We start from the raw sequence: 19,185 nt of genomic DNA, 5'->3' as shown, positions 1-19,185 counted from the left end.
GCCAATATGGTTGAGGAGCTTTGCGGCAACCGGTACAAATTCTGGGTGGATGAGAGTAGTGGTAGTATGTACCGTTACTTCGTCGCATAGAATGGCTGCACGCACTTGTCGCTTTGGCAGAAGGCACCTGCAGAAGCAGCGACGACTAGCAAACCCCTGCCAGCCAATTTTTGCTTGTTCAACATTTGGGATTTGAAGTCGACTTTGTAGAAGCCCCTCAGTCTTGTCTAGATTCCCAAATGCAACAAATCTTCGTGTAGTTGCCAATAGCCGGGAAGGCCACATACAATTGATACAAGAGAATTTTGTCGTATTCACATATTCGTCCTTCCTTCCTTCCATTCATCCGTCCGTCCGATTGCGTCCCGCTTCGTGCTTGCTCGCTAGTTCGGTTGTCTATACACCACACCAGGCTCCGACACACCTTCCCGACTTGCCTCTCGTTCTTGCACTTGTTTGAAAGAAACCAGGTCAAGTCCACGTGGCAACCACAACCAGGAAGCAAGAGCATCTCCCTTCGACTTGAGATCCCCCAAGAATTCAGTCGAGCTCAACCACCAACTCCCCCCCACATTTCTCAAAAACCCACGACAGCCCCCGTCGAGACTCCATACGCACCGCAAGAGATATCCCGTGGGATCAAGATACGGAGCATTGGCTCTAAACACACTATAATACCCATACACCCTCGTTTTCGTCCTTGTGGCAGAACAGCACGCTACTCTGCCCAGCATGCGTCCCGAGGTCGAGCAGGAGGTGAGCCACACGCTCCTTGTCGAGCTGCTGGCGTACCAGTTTGCTTCCTCTGTAGGCTGGATTGAGACACAAGATGTCTTTCTCGCTGAGAAGACCTCCGAACTTAGTGTCGAGGTCGGTCCTGCGGACACGCTGAGTGTCATGGCCAAGAGAACGATTGCATCTCAATATGAGGCTTTCGATGCGGCAAAATCGATTCAACGCCAGATTTTGTGCTATAACAAGGATTCAAATGAGATCTACTACGATCAAGAACCTGTCGAAGAGGAACCTGAGCCCACAGCTCCTTCTGCAGATGCTTCTTCGTCCCCTGCTGCCTCGGCTGCGGCGGCTTCACCAGTAGCTGCTGCTGCTCCGGTCCCGAGTGCAGGCCCAGCCGCTTCAGTACCAGATGCTCCAGTAGCGGCCATAGACATTGTGCGAGCCCTCATCGCTCAGAAGCTCAAGAAGCCTTTCCTGGAGATCCCTCTTAGCAAGGCCATCAAGGACATGGTTGGTGGTAAGTTTGGCCTGAGCCTATCTGAATTCTACCCAGTTCTACATCTGATTATGAAATTACAGGCAAATCAACTCTTCAGAATGAGATCCTCGGAGACCTTGGAAAGGAGTTTGGATCGACTCCCGAAAAGCCGGAAGACACACCACTCGATGAACTAGGCGCGGTCATGCAAGCCACATTCAATGGACAGCTTGGCAAGACTTCACAAGGCCTGGTGGCACGTCTGGTCTCCTCCAAGATGCCCGGCGGTTTCAATATCACGGCCGCCCGCAAGTATCTTGAGACAAGATGGGGCCTCGGCTCTGGCAGACAGGACGGAACTCTTGTCGTAGGCATCACCATGGAGCCACCAGCCCGATTAGGCTCGGAGGCTGATGCCAAGGCCTTCCTTGACGATGTAGCTCAGAAGTACGCATCCCACGCTGGTATCAGCTTGTCCACTGCTGCGACAGCTGGCCCTGCCGCCGGAGCCGGAGCCGGTATGATGATGGATCCCGCAGCTCTGGACGCCCTCACCAAAGATCAACGCGCGCTATTCAAACAGCAACTAGAGCTGTTGGCGAGATACCTGAGGATGGATCTTCGCGCTGGCGACAAGGCTGCCTTGGTCTCGAAGCAATCAGAACAGGTCCTTCAAGATCAGCTAGATCTCTGGACGGCAGAGCACGGCGACTTCTACGCTGAAGGCATCAAGCCCAGCTTCAGTCCACTCAAGGCGCGTACCTATGATTCCTCCTGGAATTGGGCGCGTCAGGACGCCCTCAGCATGTACTACGACGTTATCTTCGGAAGACTGAAGGCAGTGGACCGAGAGATTGTCAGTCGCTGCATCCGCATCATGAGCAAATCAAACCCGCGGCTCCTTGAATTTATGCAATATCACATCGACAACTGTCCTACCGAGCGCGGTGAGACATACAAACTGGCCAAGTCTCTTGGTGAACAGTTGATTGAGAACTGCAAGGATGTCTTGGAAGTTCCTCCCGCATACAAAGATGTGGCTGTCCCCACGGGCCCTCACACCAATGTTGACAATAAGGGCAACATCAGCTACAAGGAAGTCCCGAGACCTAGCTGCCGCAAGCTTGAGCATTATGTTCAGCAAATGGCTGAAGGTGGTAAGCTCACCGAGTATGGCACGAGGAGCAAGGTCCATAATGATCTCTCGCGATTGGTCAAACTCATTAGAGCTTCACAAACCATGGCCAAGACCACACAGCATGAGATGAAGGCTCTCTCGAACAATGTTCGTCAATCGCTAGCAATGAACGAGAGCCAGATCCTTCCCAAGGAGACTGGCAAGCCTGGCCTCGTCAAAAAGAGTGGCCTGAAGGCCAGCACCCAAACCAGCAAGGGCAAGACCGAGGCCATCCCGTTCCTGCATCTCAAGACCCATGATGACCTCACCGGGTGGGAGTACGACAGAAAGCTAACCAAGATCTACTTGGATTGTCTCGCGGATGCTGCCAAGTCAGGCATCACCTACGAGGACAAGTACGTGCTGATGACAGGCGCCGGTGCTGGGTCAATCGGAGCTGAGGTTCTTCAGGGTCTGATCAGCGGTGGTGCCAGGGTCCTCGTTACCACCAGTCGATTCTCGAGAGAGGTGACAGAGTACTACCAGTCGATGTACTCCAGATACGGTGCGCGTGGATCACAGCTTGTCGTTGTTCCCTTCAACCAGGGCAGCAAGCAGGATGTAGAGGCCTTGGTCGACTACATATATGACGCGAAGAAGGGCCTTGGCTGGGACCTTGACTACATCGTTCCTTTCGCAGCCATCTCCGAACAGGGCCGCCAGATCGATGGCATTGATTCCAAGTCTGAACTGGCCCATCGCATTATGTTGACCAACCTTCTCCGCCTACTGGGATGTGTCAAGACCCAGAAGGTTGAGCGTGGATTCGAGACACGCCCAGCCCAAGTCATTCTCCCCTTGTCACCGAACCACGGCACATTCGGCAGTGATGGTCTGTATTCCGAGTCCAAGCTGGGACTCGAGACTCTTTTCAACCGCTGGCGCTCAGAAGACTGGGGAAACTATCTCACCATTTGTGGTGCTGTGATTGGCTGGACCCGTGGCACTGGGCTTATGTCCGGCAACAATGTTGTCGCCGAAAGCGTTGAGCAAGAAGGTGCGCGCACCTTCTCACAGCAAGAAATGGCTTTTAATCTGCTCGGCCTCATGTCGCCCGACATTGTGGACCTTTGCCAGCACCAGCCCATGTTTGCCGATCTCAATGGCGGTCTTCAGTTCATTAAGAAACTGAACACCTTGATGTCCAAGGAACGCAAAAACATCATGGAGACCAGTGAAATTCGTCGTGCAGTCACGAAGGAAACGGCAATTGAGAACAAGGTTGTCAACGGCCAGGAGACTGAGGCATTGTACAAGAAGAAGGTCATCGAGCCTCGAGCCAATCTCAAGTTCGATTTCCCTACGCTGCCAGACTGGAAGCAGGACATTAATCCTCTCAATGCTAACCTCAAGGGCATGGTCGATCTTGACAGGGTCGTTGTTGTCACCGGCTTTGCTGAAGTTGGACCCTGGGGCAATTCGCGAACCCGGTGGGAGATGGAAGCCTATGGCGAGTTCTCTCTGGAAGGATGCGTCGAGATGGCCTGGATCATGGGCCTCATCAAGAACCACAATGGACCCATCAAGGGCAAGCCTTACTCCGGCTGGGTTGACGCCAAGTCTGGGGAGCCTGTTGATGACAAGGACATCAAGCAGAAGTACGAGAAGTTCATCTTGGAGCATTCGGGTATCCGTCTTATCGAGCCGGAGCTGTTTGATGGGTATGATCCCAACAACAAGCAGCTTCTGCACGAGGTTGTTATCGAAGAAGATCTTGATCCTTTCGAAGCATCCAAGGATACCGCCGAAGCATTCAAGAAGGAGCACGGCGACAAGGCAGAGATTTTCGAGATTCCCGACAGCGGCGAGTACATTGTTCGTATGAAGAAGGGCGCTTCTCTCTGGATTCCCAAGTCTCTCCGATTTGACCGACTCGTTGCCGGTCAGGTCCCTACGGGCTGGGATGCCAAGAAGTATGGTGTACCTGAAGATATCATCTCGCAAGTCGACCCCGTCACCTTGTTCGTTCTTGTCTCTGTTGCCGAGGCTCTCCTGTCTTCTGGTATAACGGACCCTTACGAGTTCTACAAGTACGTCCACGTCTCTGAGGTCGGCAACTGCATTGGTTCCGGCATGGGTGGTGCCGGTGCCCTGCGAGGCATGCATCGCGACCGCTTCTTGGACAAACCCGTCCAGAATGACATTCTGCAAGAGTCATTCATAAACACGATGGCTGCGTGGGTGAACATGCTGCTTTTGTCTTCCTCGGGCCCCATCAAGACTCCTGTCGGAGCCTGTGCCACCGCCGTCGAATCTGTTGACATTGGTTATGAAACCATCATGGAAGGCAAGGCTCGTGTTTGCCTCGTGGGAGGCTTCGATGATTTCGGTGAAGAGGGTTCCTATGAATTTGCCAACATGAAGGCAACAAGCAACTCTGTCGATGAGTTTGCTCACGGCCGCACTCCCAAGGAGATGTCGCGTCCTACCACAACCACCAGAAATGGCTTCATGGAATCTCAAGGTTCCGGTGTCCAGATCATCATGACAGCCAAGTTGGCTCTGGACATGGGTCTGCCCATCCATGGAATCCTCGCCCTCACAACGACTGCCAGTGACAAGATTGGCCGATCAGTCCCCGCGCCAGGCCAAGGTGTTCTCACCACCGCACGCGAGACGGTCGGGTCCATTCCATCCCCCCTGCTTGACATGAAGTACCGACGTCGACAGATTGAGTTCCGCAAGAAGCAAGTCAACATGTGGAAAGAAGCCGAACTTGAACACTTGCATGGCGAAATTGAGGCAATGAAGTCCCAAGGTCATCAATTCGATGAGCGGAGATACTTGCAGGAACGCTCGGCACATGTTGACAAGGAGGCTGCCAGGCAAGTGAAGGAAGCCCTACGAAGCTTTGGCAACAACTTCTGGAAACAAGATACGACGATTGCTCCCCTGCGCGGCGCACTGGCTACATGGGGTCTTACTATCGATGACCTCGACGTCGCATCATTCCATGGAACCTCTACTAAGGCGAACGACAAGAACGAGTCTTCAGTCATTTGTCAACAGCTCCGCCACTTGGGTCGAAAGAAGGGCAATGCCGTCCTCGGCATCTTCCAGAAGTACCTCACGGGTCATCCCAAGGGTGCTGCTGGTGCTTGGATGATGAACGGCTGCTTACAAGTGCTCAACACTGGTTTGGTACCGGGCAACCGCAATGCCGACAATGTTGATGAAGTCATGGAGCAATTTGACCTGATTGTTTACCCTAGCCGAAGCATTCAGACCGACGGTGTCAAAGCATTCTCTGTGACTTCATTCGGTTTCGGCCAGAAGGGCGCCCAGGCCATCGGTATCCACCCCAAGTACCTCTATGCCACGCTTGACGAAGAGACCTTCAACGAGTACAGTTCCAAGGTGGCTGCCCGCCAGAAGAAGTCATACCGCTACCTGCATAACGGTATGATCAACAATGCCTTATTCCAGGCCAAAGCCAATGCCCCGTACACCGAAGAGCAACTCGGCGCTGTGCTCCTCAACCCGGAAGCCCGAGTCTCCAAGGATAAGAAGACAGGTCAACTGATATACGCGGCAAATTTTGCGAAGCAAGCTGCGGCATTGAGCATCGTGAAACCCAAATCTACCAAGGAGAGTGTCGAGGAGCTTGCGCGAAGCATTGCCACGGGATCGAACAACAAAGTCGGCGTAGACGTTGAGGATATTATGGCCATCAACATTGAGAACGATACTTTCATTGAACGCAACTTCACTGATCTCGAGATTGAATACTGCCGAAAGACTCCCAGCCCGCAAAGCTCTTTTGCTGGTCGCTGGAGCGCAAAGGAGGCAGTATTCAAGAGCCTTGGAGTGAAGAGTAAGGGCGCTGGTGCAGCCCTGAAGGAAATCGAAATCATTCCTGGTGAAATGGGTGCTCCAATTGTGTCTGTAAGTCGCCTACATGTCTAATCCCCAACCAAAGCCCTTTACTGACGAATTGTAGCTTCATGGGGATGCCGCCGATGTGGCGAGGAAGGCAGGTGTCAAGGAGATCAGCGTTTCCATATCGCACTCCGACGCGCAAGCAATTGCAATTGCCGTCTCGACATTCTAGTCTTACAACGTATGGATGTGCTCTATTGCCGAGGTTCTGTAAATTTTATGATGATGGTTGACAAGAATGGCATACCTGGAGGATTCGCCTTTTTCGTTTCTTGGTGTTATATGCATAAACATGGATTTTACGACAAGAGAGGAGATGGCACCAGCCATCCCAATAGATACAGAGAGTGGCGGATGGGTTCAGTACTGCATTAATAGAGGTGTAGTAATTAGGGGTCGAGGATGAGGTAGACATGAGGAAACGAGCACAGAAATCAGTTAGACATGATCCCAAAAAAACAATACTGTCTCATTCAAATAAATTCTCGTTATTGCGTGACTCATTGCTGCCGTAAACTAATTCCTTATTCATACTAACAATAGGGGATGCAAGCTGAAGGTGCTCGAACAGGCGACGGCCAGCTTAGTAAACGTCGGGTCTCTTGCACTGCCGGCTGTGGATTGGGGTAAACATTACTGTCTCTGAAGTGAGCTTATGAGATAAGCCTTCCCAGCAGGAGATGCATTCTTTGGTGAACTAATGGATCACTTTAAGAACAATTTTGAGTTTCTCGTGGTCACAAGGATGCGCGTTCCACGCCATCTAGAACATCGAACATGAAATTGCAATACCTCGGAAATTCCCCGACCTACACAAAATATTTGCAGATGGAAATAGACCTGTGTTCATGTTTGATCAGTCATGCTTGCTTCTGAATAAGAGTCTCCATTGGTTCCCACTGGGGGAATAGCTTGAGACAGACAAGCGCCCCTGACCTGTACTTGCCCACAGATCTGGCAAGACACAAACTTGCGTTTGCAAATCCTGTCAAATTTGAAAGAATGCGTGGTCATGTCTATACCCAACTCCATACTGTGTGCTGTTGGAAAGAGCCAAGTTCACATACGTAACCACTATCATCATGATTCAAGCAATTACCACGATGTGACTGCTGTAATACACGAGCGGGCCTACACTTGCCAAAGTAGGCAATATAGGCAGAAATTAAAATCATCTAATAGCATAACATGAATCACCTATAATATGTGAAATTTGCGCAAGTTGCTTACGAACATGCTGGCGGTTACGTGTGCATCTACACATCACCACCGAGTGCCACACCACTTATAAGAGGCTTATTTGGTATCAGCTGTAAGTCCCAAAGATAGAGTGCTAAGCAAGTGTAGAAGCTTGATTTGACAATATGCTAGCAGGTTGGGAAACTGGTGTAAGTATAGTCTCCCGTAGCATGTGACGCATGACACCCCTTGCAGCCATCACCCTGATGATACTGCTTTCTTTAAGCTCCTCTGGTGTAAAAGATAACTTTTTTATTACGGAAAAAGGTTGTGGGATAAGTGAAATATTGCCGTGAATCGTCACAAACACCCCAGGCGTGCCCGTGGCCAGTTATGCTGCCAACTCACGCTGAGTTTCCGTTCTAAAGAATCTGTCACAACCCAGCATCATCATTATAGTGGTGATTTTTCATCCTATATGTATGCGCCACATATTGCCCAGCCATCCTAGAAATAAACTGTTCATTGTGATTCCTTCTGCGTGAGTTGTGCTGTATGTGCCAGGAGATTCACCACGAGTCACTGGCTTTCTATTGATACAAATTGACGCATAATGGATTCTTAGGAGAACTATTTAAGGCATCGGTGATCCCGAAATTTCTGGCCTTCCTCTCGGCTATGTTCTCCCATCTTCTTCACAGTAGAGATTGGGACTTCACCGAGCGTTTCTGGTTTCAGCTTGGCCTCGCTTTGATATACGAAATCAAGTTCTGCAACATGTCTTCCACTATTTTTTCCCTAAAAAAGTCATTTCTCGGGCAGCGATGACTTGGCCCTACCTCTTCTACAACTCAACCAGCTTATCGATCTCTATTATCACCGAAAAAATGTTTGTCAAGCGACAAATAATTTCTGGAATGGCACTTCACACTCAAGGTCTCATATTTTATTGTTGCTGGCAGGCTTCCTCTGAAGCCCTTACTTAACTTATGACTCCATTTACACTCACTGTCGGCGATAAAGTTGGAAGATACGTATGGCCCCCATCTTGACCTTCTCCCTTTATCGCCAACATAATGATGGTAAGGCACCTCTTACTTGAGCCTTAGAGTCCTCCCTGCCTGTTGCTGATTCACATATCTGACATGGCTTAGAAACCCACTATTGATAGGATTGCCGAGGTTCTCCAACCATGAAACTCTGCCTCAGCCATCATCTCCTTGCTCGTCATGGACAAAGCTAATAGCGCTTTTAGCCTTTCATGCCATCCTCAAGTCAACCATACCGACTCTTGAATACCATTTCAACTCAACCAAGCCAGCTATACTCCTCCTGTACTAACAATCAAGTGAACCATAAGCTAAAAAAATAACTATTCATCACGGTCGCTGAAGACCAACTACACTCCAACTCACATGCCGCCCTGGGCAAGGCGGTGAACTACTCTTATACAGCCAAGCTGGACACTTGGTCTCCAAGGTACTAGCTACCATAACGGCTACCATAGACAGCAAGTTACCACGACAGCTATCAACATCCACCATCTTGATGTACAATGGTTAGCTGCCACAACAGCAGACAGCCATACCACTGATGAAGATCACGGAAGAAGAATATACAGAGACACAGATATATGAAGACATTTCCAGTGGGCTACAAGTAAAAAAAAAGTCAATACGCTGTCAAAAATAAACCGCATGCTGGGATTAGTGCCCACGATGTATCTAAATGTTACGCCACTCTCTCTCATATTCTATCAACATCACCATGATACCTTCACTCGGCTTGCTCCTTCACCTGAAACCGCTTCTTTATATCGTCGACAATGCTCTTCCAGCGGTTGCGGTCCAGCGTCATAGCCTGCAACTCCTCAGCCAGTCTCTCAGCGTCAGCCTCCAGCTGTTGTTGGCGCGAGACAGCCTGCGTCAGTCTATTAATTTGCTCATTATTCTGGAGATGTTGCTGCTGCAGCTGTTGGAGTTGCCGTTGAGCCTGCTGTAGTTGAGCCTGCTGCACTGCCTGACTACCACCGCCAAGACGACGAGCCTCCTCCAGCTCGGCCTCCAGGGTCTCCACCTTGTCTTCGAGATCCATCAACTCTTGCCTCTTGCGCGCTCTACTTCGGGCAGCAGAGGCGTTGTTGCGCTCCCGGATCCGCGACTGGTTGACCTCGGCCAGCTGGTTGTTCACCTGCTTCGCCTGCTCTACCTCGTCAAGCGACATGGTCTCCTGGTCGATGAGGATCCAGGGGACTTGGGTAGGCGCGGCGCGGCCCTTCTTCCTGGCGATGCCGGCTCGTGTCATCGTCTGGGTGGAAGAACTGGATCTGGACCTGTTCTTCTTGACCAAGGTGGGCAACGACTTGGCGGCCTCGGGCTTTTTGGCTGGGTAAGGTCGCTTGGCCGTCGCGTTGGCTCGGTCGATCTCTGCTTGGATGTCTTTCTGCTCAGCGGCTTGTTCTACGAGGAATTTATCGTGCCGCTCCATGATGGTGAGGTTAGTATTGAGGCCGGCTTCGTCGGCCTGATCAGTTGACTGTGCGCCTGCTGGTGTTGCTGTGACCGTCACCGGCTGCTGGGAATCACTTAGCTGGGGTCGCGGCAACGCACAACCTAGGCTGTCGGGATGTCTTACTGGGGGAAATGTCAAGCCTCGACTTGCTGGCTGGATGTCCTCATAGATTGGACCTCCTATGGCCGGCGAGGTGATTGGGGGGAATGTTAAGCCTTGACCGGCGGGTTCAGTGTTCTCAAAAGTCAAACCTCCTGTGGTTGGCGGATTGACTGGAGGGAACTTCAAGCCTTGGCTCGCCAGCTGGATGTTTTCAAAGGTCGGTTGTCCTGTGGCTGGCGAGTTGACCGAGTAGCCCGGTTGCGTCTCTACATGTTGCGAAGCCTCAGTTGTGGTGATGCCGAGGGCCTCGTCCAGGTGCCCGTTTTCGACAAAGGCCTGCAAAGCCTCAAAGTCCAAGAGGCTCTCTTCCTGCTGTAGCTGTTGCTGCTGGGCGCACGGGAGGTCCCAATCAAAGGAGCTGAGGTCAATACCGCTGTCGTCTGCGTACGAATTGGGCTGCTGCTGGCTAGCTAGCTGTCCGCGTAGGGAATCCATATTGTGCCGTGGGTTGTTGATACAACTGTCGATGACCTTAATGATCTTGTTATTCCCGTGAGTAACTCTACCTGTTTTTCTTTTTCTTGCCAGGAAACTCTTCTCGTTGTTCTCGGGAAGAACCTGGCCTATATATATTGAATAATAACTGATAAACACTCTTGAAACATCGGAGTTCGTGCGTTGCGTTCTCCCAGTTTGTTATGTTGCGTAATATTCACGGATGTCCAAGTGTCAGTGGGAATCCCCTTTTCTGTTGTTTGAGTGCGGAAAGGTTGATGGCGACTCACTGTCCGGCTAGATAAAACCCAGGTGACCTAAGTGAGAGCTTCCCAAATTGAGATGGACGGTCCAACTGAGTGCGAGGTTATATTCACTGTGCTGTTGGCATAGTTCCAGAGCATTGTGGTTGAGGCTTGCGGGAGAAGAATCAACGTTGAGTCGGGATTATGGTGAAATTATGGCCTAGGTGACAAACTCTTGGGCAGGCTAAATGCTCCCAACAACTAGAACGTCGACTTTGATTTGAAGGTGAATTCAACTCACTATGGAAGGAGGTTGTCAGGTGGCCTCTTTTTTGGTCACTCGGCAGACAATTAGCTCCACCAGAATACGCAAAATGTTGGGAATGGCTGCAAATATGGGATGAACAGAAACAACTGGGCCGCTGAAGTCTCCTAGATCGACCAACCCTCGGCCAGTTTACTGGAAATTGGAGATGGAGATTTCGTCAAGCTGGCAGAATTTCTTTACTTGATGATTAGCGGAAAGGATGCGAAAACTTTGTGAGTTGGTTTGATCAGCGGTTTTGATATTGGAAATAATAAACGATTTGTTTAACTACGTGATTTACTTTAGTTGGCGTTACTGGCGGTAATAGGAGTATACTACCCTTACTCTGTTGTCTCGTCTGGTCGATGGTGTTGACGACGAAAAGAATATATTTACTTCTACTCCAGTTATTTAGTCTGTTCAAAGCTGATAGTATTGGGAACAAAATGTTTATTGTACTCTAAAAGGAATGTTTACTTAATTTGTTTTATTTCGTCTGATTGACGGTACTGGTGTGGAACAAGCATGTTTTAATTTACTCTATGATATCATCAGGTTAGCAGCTGTTGTCAACAGGAATATGCTCACATCTAGTTCATGGTTTCGTCTCATCGGTTGGCTGCTGTCCCAAAGGAATTATTTACAAGCAATGCATAGTTACGTTCGATCTACACTAGTGAAATTGAAAGAATATTTGCACATGTAGTTGATGGTTTCGTCTGACTATCAGTGGTGATTTTGGCAAGAACAGCATTTTACTTTGTAGTTTCGCTTAGTGTTGGTGGTTTTGGCCAGGCCTGTCACTTGTCTTTTCATATGGTTGGTGCTGCATGAGAAGGAAACTACGTAATCTAAAGCTATAAGCTTTCACTGGTCATGGTACCGAAGGTATTGCTACCAACAAGACAGGAAAGTCTATTCTAGGGCTATAATTCTCGCTTACCTATAAATAGGAGCATGTGAGGACTTCCCTTCAAGAGAGAATACAAGTCATCTTCAATCTGCACTCTTCTACATGAATTCACACCTTTTCTGCAACAGTTGGAGGTGATGTTTAGCATGAATGTTCCCCTTTGGTCCTTTTCAGGAATATCCCCAGCAATTAGACCTATGCAAAATTGGTGATTAAATTAAAATCGTAGTAAAACCATAATATGCCATGCCAGTTTATTTGTTATTTACAAGAGGTCCTACCAGGTGAAAAGTATATGAGACTGTCAAAACAAAAAAGGCTTGGAGGACGCTACCTATAAGCAAAATTTAAGGGGGCCACAGGATTATAAACAAATACCCGTGAGTAACAACTGTCATACACTATCAACCACAGTGACCACAGAAAAGCTGAGTTATCACATCAGATCTTTTATAGAAGTTATCAGTGCCTCTCATTATATCTAGACAATAAACACCATATCAAGACTTACAATGATCCTCTATAAGGCATTCGCACATTCCACCATGGATAGACCTTTGTACACTTGCAACAGCCATGATGCAAGTGCATGTGGGGGTTCAGTTGTGTGTATTGGGAAAGCTTTGAGCAGGCTAGCACCCTTGCAGCCCTATCATATCTTACCTATAGCTACAGGGTGACCATCCTTGGGGTCACGTATCAAACCAATGTCTGGATATTCTGAGGATACAGAATTACAATAGAGACTTTGTGATACGTGACCCCATGGGGGGTTACCCTATAGATATAGATAAGATAGATTAGAGCTATAAAAGAGCTCTGCCAGGCCAGAATAGCTGACCTGGCCATCCTTTCCCAATACAACAATTCACACCCCATATGCACTCGCATCACTTTGATTACGTATAATGAATTCTGTCGTGTTTCTTGTTATATGCAAAGTCTCTGCATTCCCTTAAAGGAGTTTTGTCCTGTATCTATGTACCTGCTTGATAGTTCTGCTCTAGGGATTTAAGTTCATTAAGTCAGTAGATGTAAAACGAGTCACTTGACTAAAGAGTGGCATGCAGTGCAAGTTCGCACATGAAGGGAAGTATATGATAGAAATCCGATCTTTGATGAATTGTTTGCTTGTGTGATAAACTGAATCAATGCTTCTGGACCTGAGCACTAAGGAGTAGATGTCTTTGCTAGCGTTGATGAGTACTCATGGTCAGCTGGGTGCGACTTTGGCGCTTGGGGTCTAGTCAGTTATGCTTAGGGGAGGTCTCTGGTCCTACCGTCTTCCTCCAGGTGCCGGCGCAGAGAGCTGAAAATGCAGTTGGTCGTATAGGCTCGGAGTGCAGTGAAGAGATGTGACTGTGTCTTGGCAATATGTAAGATTTATGAGTTTGAGATTAACCAAAATCTATCTGTTGAAGACGTGTAGTACATGACTTGCAGGTACTTAGACTGGAAATATGAGATTCTAGGTGCAGAGACTTCCACAGCCACGTGTTTTTACAAGGAAACCCCGATCACAACAAATCAGAGTTCATTGGTTGTTGAGGCCTGTGGCTAGATTTCAATAGTTTCCAGAAGACAGATGGACTGAAATCGCGCTTACTATTTACTCAAGATATGTGCTCATACAATGATGAACCCCACATTTTGTACATGAAATAATCACTTAGTGTCAAACCTCCCGATTACCGGACTGAAATAGTTGAAATCGAAGCTCCCCCCCATCATACCCTCCCTCATCATTTTCCGCGCATTTATGGCGTGTTATCGAGTAGACCCCTCCCGAACAATGCTCTCGCTCATGGTGCCATGAGACGATCGAACACGGCCGGTTTACTGAGTAGCGTACGACTGCTAAGGATAGGCTTGTTGCGGCTGGCTTGGTTGTTGCTGAGGGTATCCCGGCTGAGTATACTGCTGCTGTTCCGGAGATACTTGAGTCTGGTCCTGCTTCACAGGCTGATCAAGCTCGACGTTTTGCGCCGAGTCCTGGTTCTGAAGACAGGCCATGATGAAGAAGACCAGGTTCACGATCGTCAAGATCCAGAGAATCGCACCAAGTCCGGCGCAAGCAGCCATAACAGAGCCGAAAGTCTTGTAGACTCCATCAACCTCGTAGGCCGTGTATGATAATATGGTGGCAGCCCAAGAAGCACTCCATGCCCAGCCAGAAAGCCAGAAGATGACGCTCAGGACATATGCGATCAGGACGACGATTCGGAAGAAGTAGTTCTGGGCCTTGAGTTCGAGGGCGATAGCGATTCCGTAGATGATCCAGGTCTTGATTACCTTTCGAAACAGTCAGTACTGTGTATGGTTGGTTCGCGACGGTTCCTGCGAACTTACCAGGAAGATCAAGTAACCCGGTACTCCACTCGAGTAGTAGTATGAGTAATAGCTCCCATAAAGCGAGATTGCGTAAGCAGACAGGGCTAGAATGATCACAGACAAGAGTATGATCGCATCCTTGACGAAAATCAGCCAGCTGGGCACTGGCGCCGGCCCACGGCCTGTGAGTCCTTGGGCTCCCATGTTGAGATAGTCGGGCAGAGCTGAGCTGTAAGGATGTACTTGATTGGGGAAACGGTCAACAAACGAGATGAGAAGAGTGCGGAGAAGATACGGATAGGAATGCGGCGATCGAGAACTTATTGAAAGGCCGACAACCACTGGATTGTGTGATGGTGTTGACGATCAAATGGTTAGGAATGTTCCACATTTCATTGACTTATATGCCGGGGCTGCTGACGGGTATCGTACGTGCATTGCTCCGCCTTCAACCGCAGAGAAGCCAATTGATCTTGGCATCATTCAGCACCACGCGGTTTTCGACATCAGCTCATGAAAGCGATGTTAGGCCTCACACTGTCACTATCTTTGATCAAGCCCGAAGGCTGAACGGCGGCTAACATGTACGAACAGGGTTTAGAGCGGCAGAAGATGAACACGTTGGTTCGTCACAACTTCCTCATGGCAAATGAGCTGAAGTGGAACTGGAGTGTGGCGTGGTGGCGTCTGTAGCTTTAAAGTGATTGCAGCCAGATCTGGATCGATACCTCGAGCGCGATATGATCACGCGAACTCTGCAGGGCACGCGTCGAGGTCGAGGTAGATTTTGGACTGCCGGCTCTATGTAGTGCGGCTGTGAGTCTTACCTTATTAGCCTCCGACACCAGAAAGGCTTTAGCCCTATGTGTCTTGGTATTCAGGTGATAGATCGGATCTCCGCTCATGCTATTGCGCGGGTTGACGCGCTATGTAGATGAGATCGGACCTTGGACGGCTGAAGGGCTGAGTTGTCCGTGTGCATAGATGGTTGTTAATGAGAAAGCTCGGGAAGGCTTCGAGTAGGGAATGAGCTCGAGAACTGAATCTTAACCCCCCCATAGTTGTGAGTATCTTCACCATTTGAACGCTAACGTACACAGCAGCTTGCAACCCAACGGCTAAGCAGCGAGGCGATGAGAACCATTAACATCTTCCTACTTAGGCTTCCATCGTTTACTTGAATACAAGAGATCAAGGATGAAACTGGGTTGAGCAAGTTGGTTGAAGTTTGGCCTCAGGTTTTCTCTGATCCACAGCCAAACTGTTTACGACTGTTCGGTGTTCTATGTAACTACGAGGTAGGAGGCAGGTGCGGGTGGAGCATGCTTGCTTTAGTCTCAGCTAAGGATTGATGAGGGACCCACACATAATTTGAAGCCTCCAGTGGAAAAACTTGACTTCGGAATCATCCCAGCGCAACTTCTTTGAAAGGGTCTGGCCTTGCCTATTGACTTGTAGGTAAAGGCACAATATTATGAGGCAAAGTCGACATCGATTTGATATTTGGTCGTCTTGAGTGCGTACCCAAGATTGGAGAGTCGGTCTTTGGAGGCATGGACTACGCCACAAGCAGCCCCATGTCTGATCAGGATGACCTTGAAGTGGATGAGTATGCCCGCAAGAATGGCCTATCTGTCGATTCTCGCTTCAGTGCATTCTCCTTGTTGTTGTCTCTGTCATCTCTTCGTGGAATCAATTCTCCCTCAGACTCAGCGAATTTGCTCCAAGACGACGAGTGTCTCCCTGAATTCAAGGTTCCCCCCTTTCATTCTTTCAATGAACAGCCGGCTATTTCGAGAGATGCTGCTGAGTTTCTTAGCAAAGTCATATCTAGAGATGACGGCAATAGTGAGGTGGAGGCTGCTGCTTATATACCATCTTTTGTACGCCAGGGCCATTTGAAACTCGAGCTGCCGCTTCTCCCATCTGACAACGACGCCGATTGTCACCAACTCAAAGAGTCGATCAAAGCTCGGAACCTTATCCAAATCGACTCCCATTTCCTGCCATTAGAACCTCTTGTTGCGTCGAAGGACGAGGGACTGGAGTTTCCAGAAACTGCCAAGGTTTACAGGGCCCAACTGGAAGACGGGGACGAGGACCGTCTGACCATGCCAAAGGAGGTACTACACTGCATAGTGAAAGCTTTGGATGCTTCGTGGAACGATGAGGATACTGCTGCGCTGATAACAGCGAAAATCATGTGCCAGAGAGCAAGTTTCATCGCTGCCAGTTCTTTTGGACCTGCATTAACCTGTTTCGTTTAGGGTACCAGGTCGACTGAGCTAACACCACCTCTCAGCCCGGTTTTGCAACCTGCAGAGTTCTTTATTCCAGACTCTGAAGTATGTCAAATTCCAGTGTCTTCAGATACCAGCACCCTGCTTGGAGCTGATTTGGAAGCTGCGGAGGCAGCCATCGTTCAAGAGGAATCTTCACCGCTGCGATTCAGCACGCCGGAATTCCCCGTCCTACTCGATACACCATTGGTTAGCCCTGACAGGTTAAGACTTGATTCTGTCAAAGTCGAAGGACCTTTGACCCCTCTCGAATCTGAATCATTCGTTCCGGATCAAGTGGCAGATCTACAGGAAGGAGCTAAGGGCTTGCTGCAGGGATATATTACACTCGAATCGGATTGTGACCTGACCAAGGATTTAACGAACCCACTTGAACATAATCTGTTCGAAGGATTACAAGAAGATGCAATGACTACTCTCAGAAACATTGAGCAAGAACGCCTAGATACTATGGATGCTGTTGCGCGAGTACCGATTCCGGTCATGGATTTCGCATTGCCTGAACCTGAGTGGACAAATTCTGCATTGGATTGCAGACAACACTTGGAGTTGATCGATATGTATCATGTGGGACTGGACATACCATTGTGGCACAGGAATAGGGCTGTGGACCAGGAGCTGTGGTGGACTCCGTTTCCTAGTATTCTAGGACAAGTCTCAGTAAAAGAGTCAATTGAGGAAGAGAACACGTTGGAGTCTATTCTTCAGGATCTGTGTCCACACGAGGCGCCGACAAGTGCGGCATACGTTTGGAAACAGCCAGGCCTTGCCGTTCTACAACACACTGACGCAGACGACGACGACGACGAAGAAGAAGAAGAAGACTTAGAGGTAGTGCCAGACAAACTGAAGAATGATGCAGACCTTCACGCGCTACTAAAAAAGAGGAAGCTCGAAATCGACAACGTCCAGGACGATGAAGACTGCATTAAGGGCAATGCTGCAGGCGGCCATACTACTGCGCCTTCAAACTGCGCGTCTGAGTTGGAATCACGGGAGCTGCTGTCTCCTATTGATCTCATACAATTACCTCCAAACGCCGCAGCGACCAATACTCAAGACAGATCGACACTGAGGCTTCTGGTTGGAAACGATGACCCTTCTGCAACAAGTATACTGTTGGCCAATTATGTCGATTTTCACGCTTCCAAGAAGCAGAAGACTGCGAGAAGTTTGTTTTTCGACGGGAAAGAAAAGTATCTTCCCACTAGGGATGACGGCACTGACGGCACTGTCAATCTAAAGAAAATCACTAAGCCCAAGCCAACAAAGGACAGGCATGCGCCTTCCCAGCAGACATCAGCCACTGCACCGTGTCCCAGTCTCGACGCCGGGTTCAAGCCGACCAAAATTATCATTGCTCTAAATTTAGGTCGCGGACTCCTTTCACGTCTTGAAAAATTAATCCCGACTGCCGAACTCATAGAGAGAGACTTTGAACGCTGGAACACATTAGCCTGGGGCCGCAACTCTGTTATTCGGTCGCCCATTACCTCTCCCTTGGCAGCTGAAGCCGATGTTATTGTTTCGTCTGCCACAGGAATCCTCATTACAACACTCATCAAGGCAATACAGAAGCCTCTTCCTGGCCATACAGGCAAAGCTGCCATTCGTGAACGGATTGAGAAGGTTTCGGCGCGGTATGAGAGACTCTTTATTCTGGTTTCGGCAGGGAATCACGCCCATCAATTGACTCAAGAATTGAGCCAGTCGGAATGTACAGCATTTTCTGAATTCACCGCTTTTGTTGCTGGATTGGACACGACCGCCCAAGTGTACTATGTTGGCGGAGGCGACGAGACCGTGTCCCGTTGGCTAATTTCCTTGGTTATGCGGTACTCTCTGGAAGCCGCTGAACATTATCAACTACTGATAACAGATGAGACGACGTGGGAGATCATCCTAAGACGAGCAGGCATGAACGCGTTTGCGGCACAGGTTGTTCTGGCAAATTTGCGAGACACAGACGAGGACACTGAAGCGACCATTGAGAAGTCTGCTCTCTCAAAGTTTGTGAAGATGTCGCTTGCTGAGAAAATCGAGAAGTTTGGCCGAATCATGGGAGGCGAACGAGTATTGAAAAGGATTGACGCGGTATTTACTGCCGAATGGAATTGAGTGCGATGGGAGATTCCGAATCAGAATTATCTCAGTTACTTTACCTACGGGCATGGGGTCTTACGGAGCTACGAGGAGTGGAACTTGGCTATGAATACGCCTTGAAGGCTTGGCTATCGGCCTGATTTGCACTTACACTAGAGTGTTCGTTTATCTGCGTTACAATCTAGACGTTGGCTGCCTTGAAGAAATTGCGACGAGACGATTGCTGGAAATTTAACCTACTTGTGTGGCATCAGGTCCCTGTAATATTATATTGTACAGCTGTGAACCCAACGACCGAAACGCCCGATCGGTCCATATTAGGTGAAAACACCTGCACAAGAACGTCGTAGGCTGCCGCAGATGTGTCTCGAATCTCGAAACACAGATGGATGGCATTCCATTGTGTGCTATTATTTCTCGATAATTT

General features: G+C 49.1%; 4 protein-coding genes across 4 annotated transcripts; 2 read left to right on the top strand and 2 right to left on the bottom strand.

The window, feature by feature from the left end:
• Nucleotides 1-732: 732 nt before the first annotated feature.
• On the top strand, nt 733-6,444 carry BCR38DRAFT_342250 (fatty acid synthase subunit alpha; the record flags this gene model as incomplete). Its single annotated transcript, XM_040855930.1, has 3 exons — nt 733-1,255; nt 1,318-6,278; nt 6,334-6,444. 3 exons carry the CDS (start codon nt 733-735, stop codon nt 6,442-6,444), a joined length of 5,595 nt encoding a protein of 1,864 aa, XP_040716337.1.
• A 2,783-nt stretch (nt 6,445-9,227) lies between these two features.
• BCR38DRAFT_484642 (uncharacterized protein) lies at nt 9,228-10,559 on the bottom strand (the record flags this gene model as incomplete). Its single annotated transcript, XM_040863773.1, has 1 exon — nt 9,228-10,559. The coding sequence occupies one exon, from the start codon at nt 10,557-10,559 to the stop codon at nt 9,228-9,230; it is 1,332 nt and encodes a 443-aa protein (XP_040716336.1).
• Nucleotides 10,560-13,881: 3,322 nt separating this feature from the next.
• Nucleotides 13,882-14,559, bottom strand: BCR38DRAFT_340942 (uncharacterized protein; the record flags this gene model as incomplete). The annotated part of the gene is made up of 2 exons (XM_040855823.1): nt 13,882-14,316; nt 14,374-14,559. 2 exons carry the CDS (start codon nt 14,557-14,559, stop codon nt 13,882-13,884), a joined length of 621 nt encoding a protein of 206 aa, XP_040716335.1.
• Nucleotides 14,560-15,679: 1,120 nt separating this feature from the next.
• BCR38DRAFT_474129 (uncharacterized protein) lies at nt 15,680-18,974 on the top strand. Its single transcript, XM_040862959.1, has 2 exons — nt 15,680-16,568; nt 16,623-18,974. Exons 1-2 carry the CDS (start codon nt 15,909-15,911, stop codon nt 18,771-18,773), a joined length of 2,811 nt encoding a protein of 936 aa, XP_040716334.1. The 5' UTR covers nt 15,680-15,908; the 3' UTR covers nt 18,774-18,974.
• The last annotated feature ends 211 nt before the right edge of the window (nt 18,975-19,185 follow it).

Source organism: Pseudomassariella vexata (assembly GCF_002105095.1).
Source record: "Pseudomassariella vexata strain CBS 129021 chromosome Unknown BCR38scaffold_6, whole genome shotgun sequence".
NCBI classification, from domain to species: Eukaryota; Fungi; Ascomycota; class Sordariomycetes; order Amphisphaeriales; family Pseudomassariaceae; genus Pseudomassariella; species Pseudomassariella vexata.
The sequence above is the reverse complement of the archived record's forward strand: the minus strand, read 5'-3'. Positions and strand labels throughout refer to the sequence as shown.

Excerpts from the sequence above, each read along its gene's own strand:
- BCR38DRAFT_474129 (XM_040862959.1), top strand. The coding sequence starts at position 15,909 with ATGGACTACGCCACAAGCAGCCCCATGTCTGATCAGGATGACCTTGAA. Across the intron at positions 16,569-16,622 it reads CGAAAATCATGTGCCAGAGA|GGTACCAGGTCGACTGAGCT; the intron begins GCAAGTTTCATC and ends TGTTTCGTTTAG.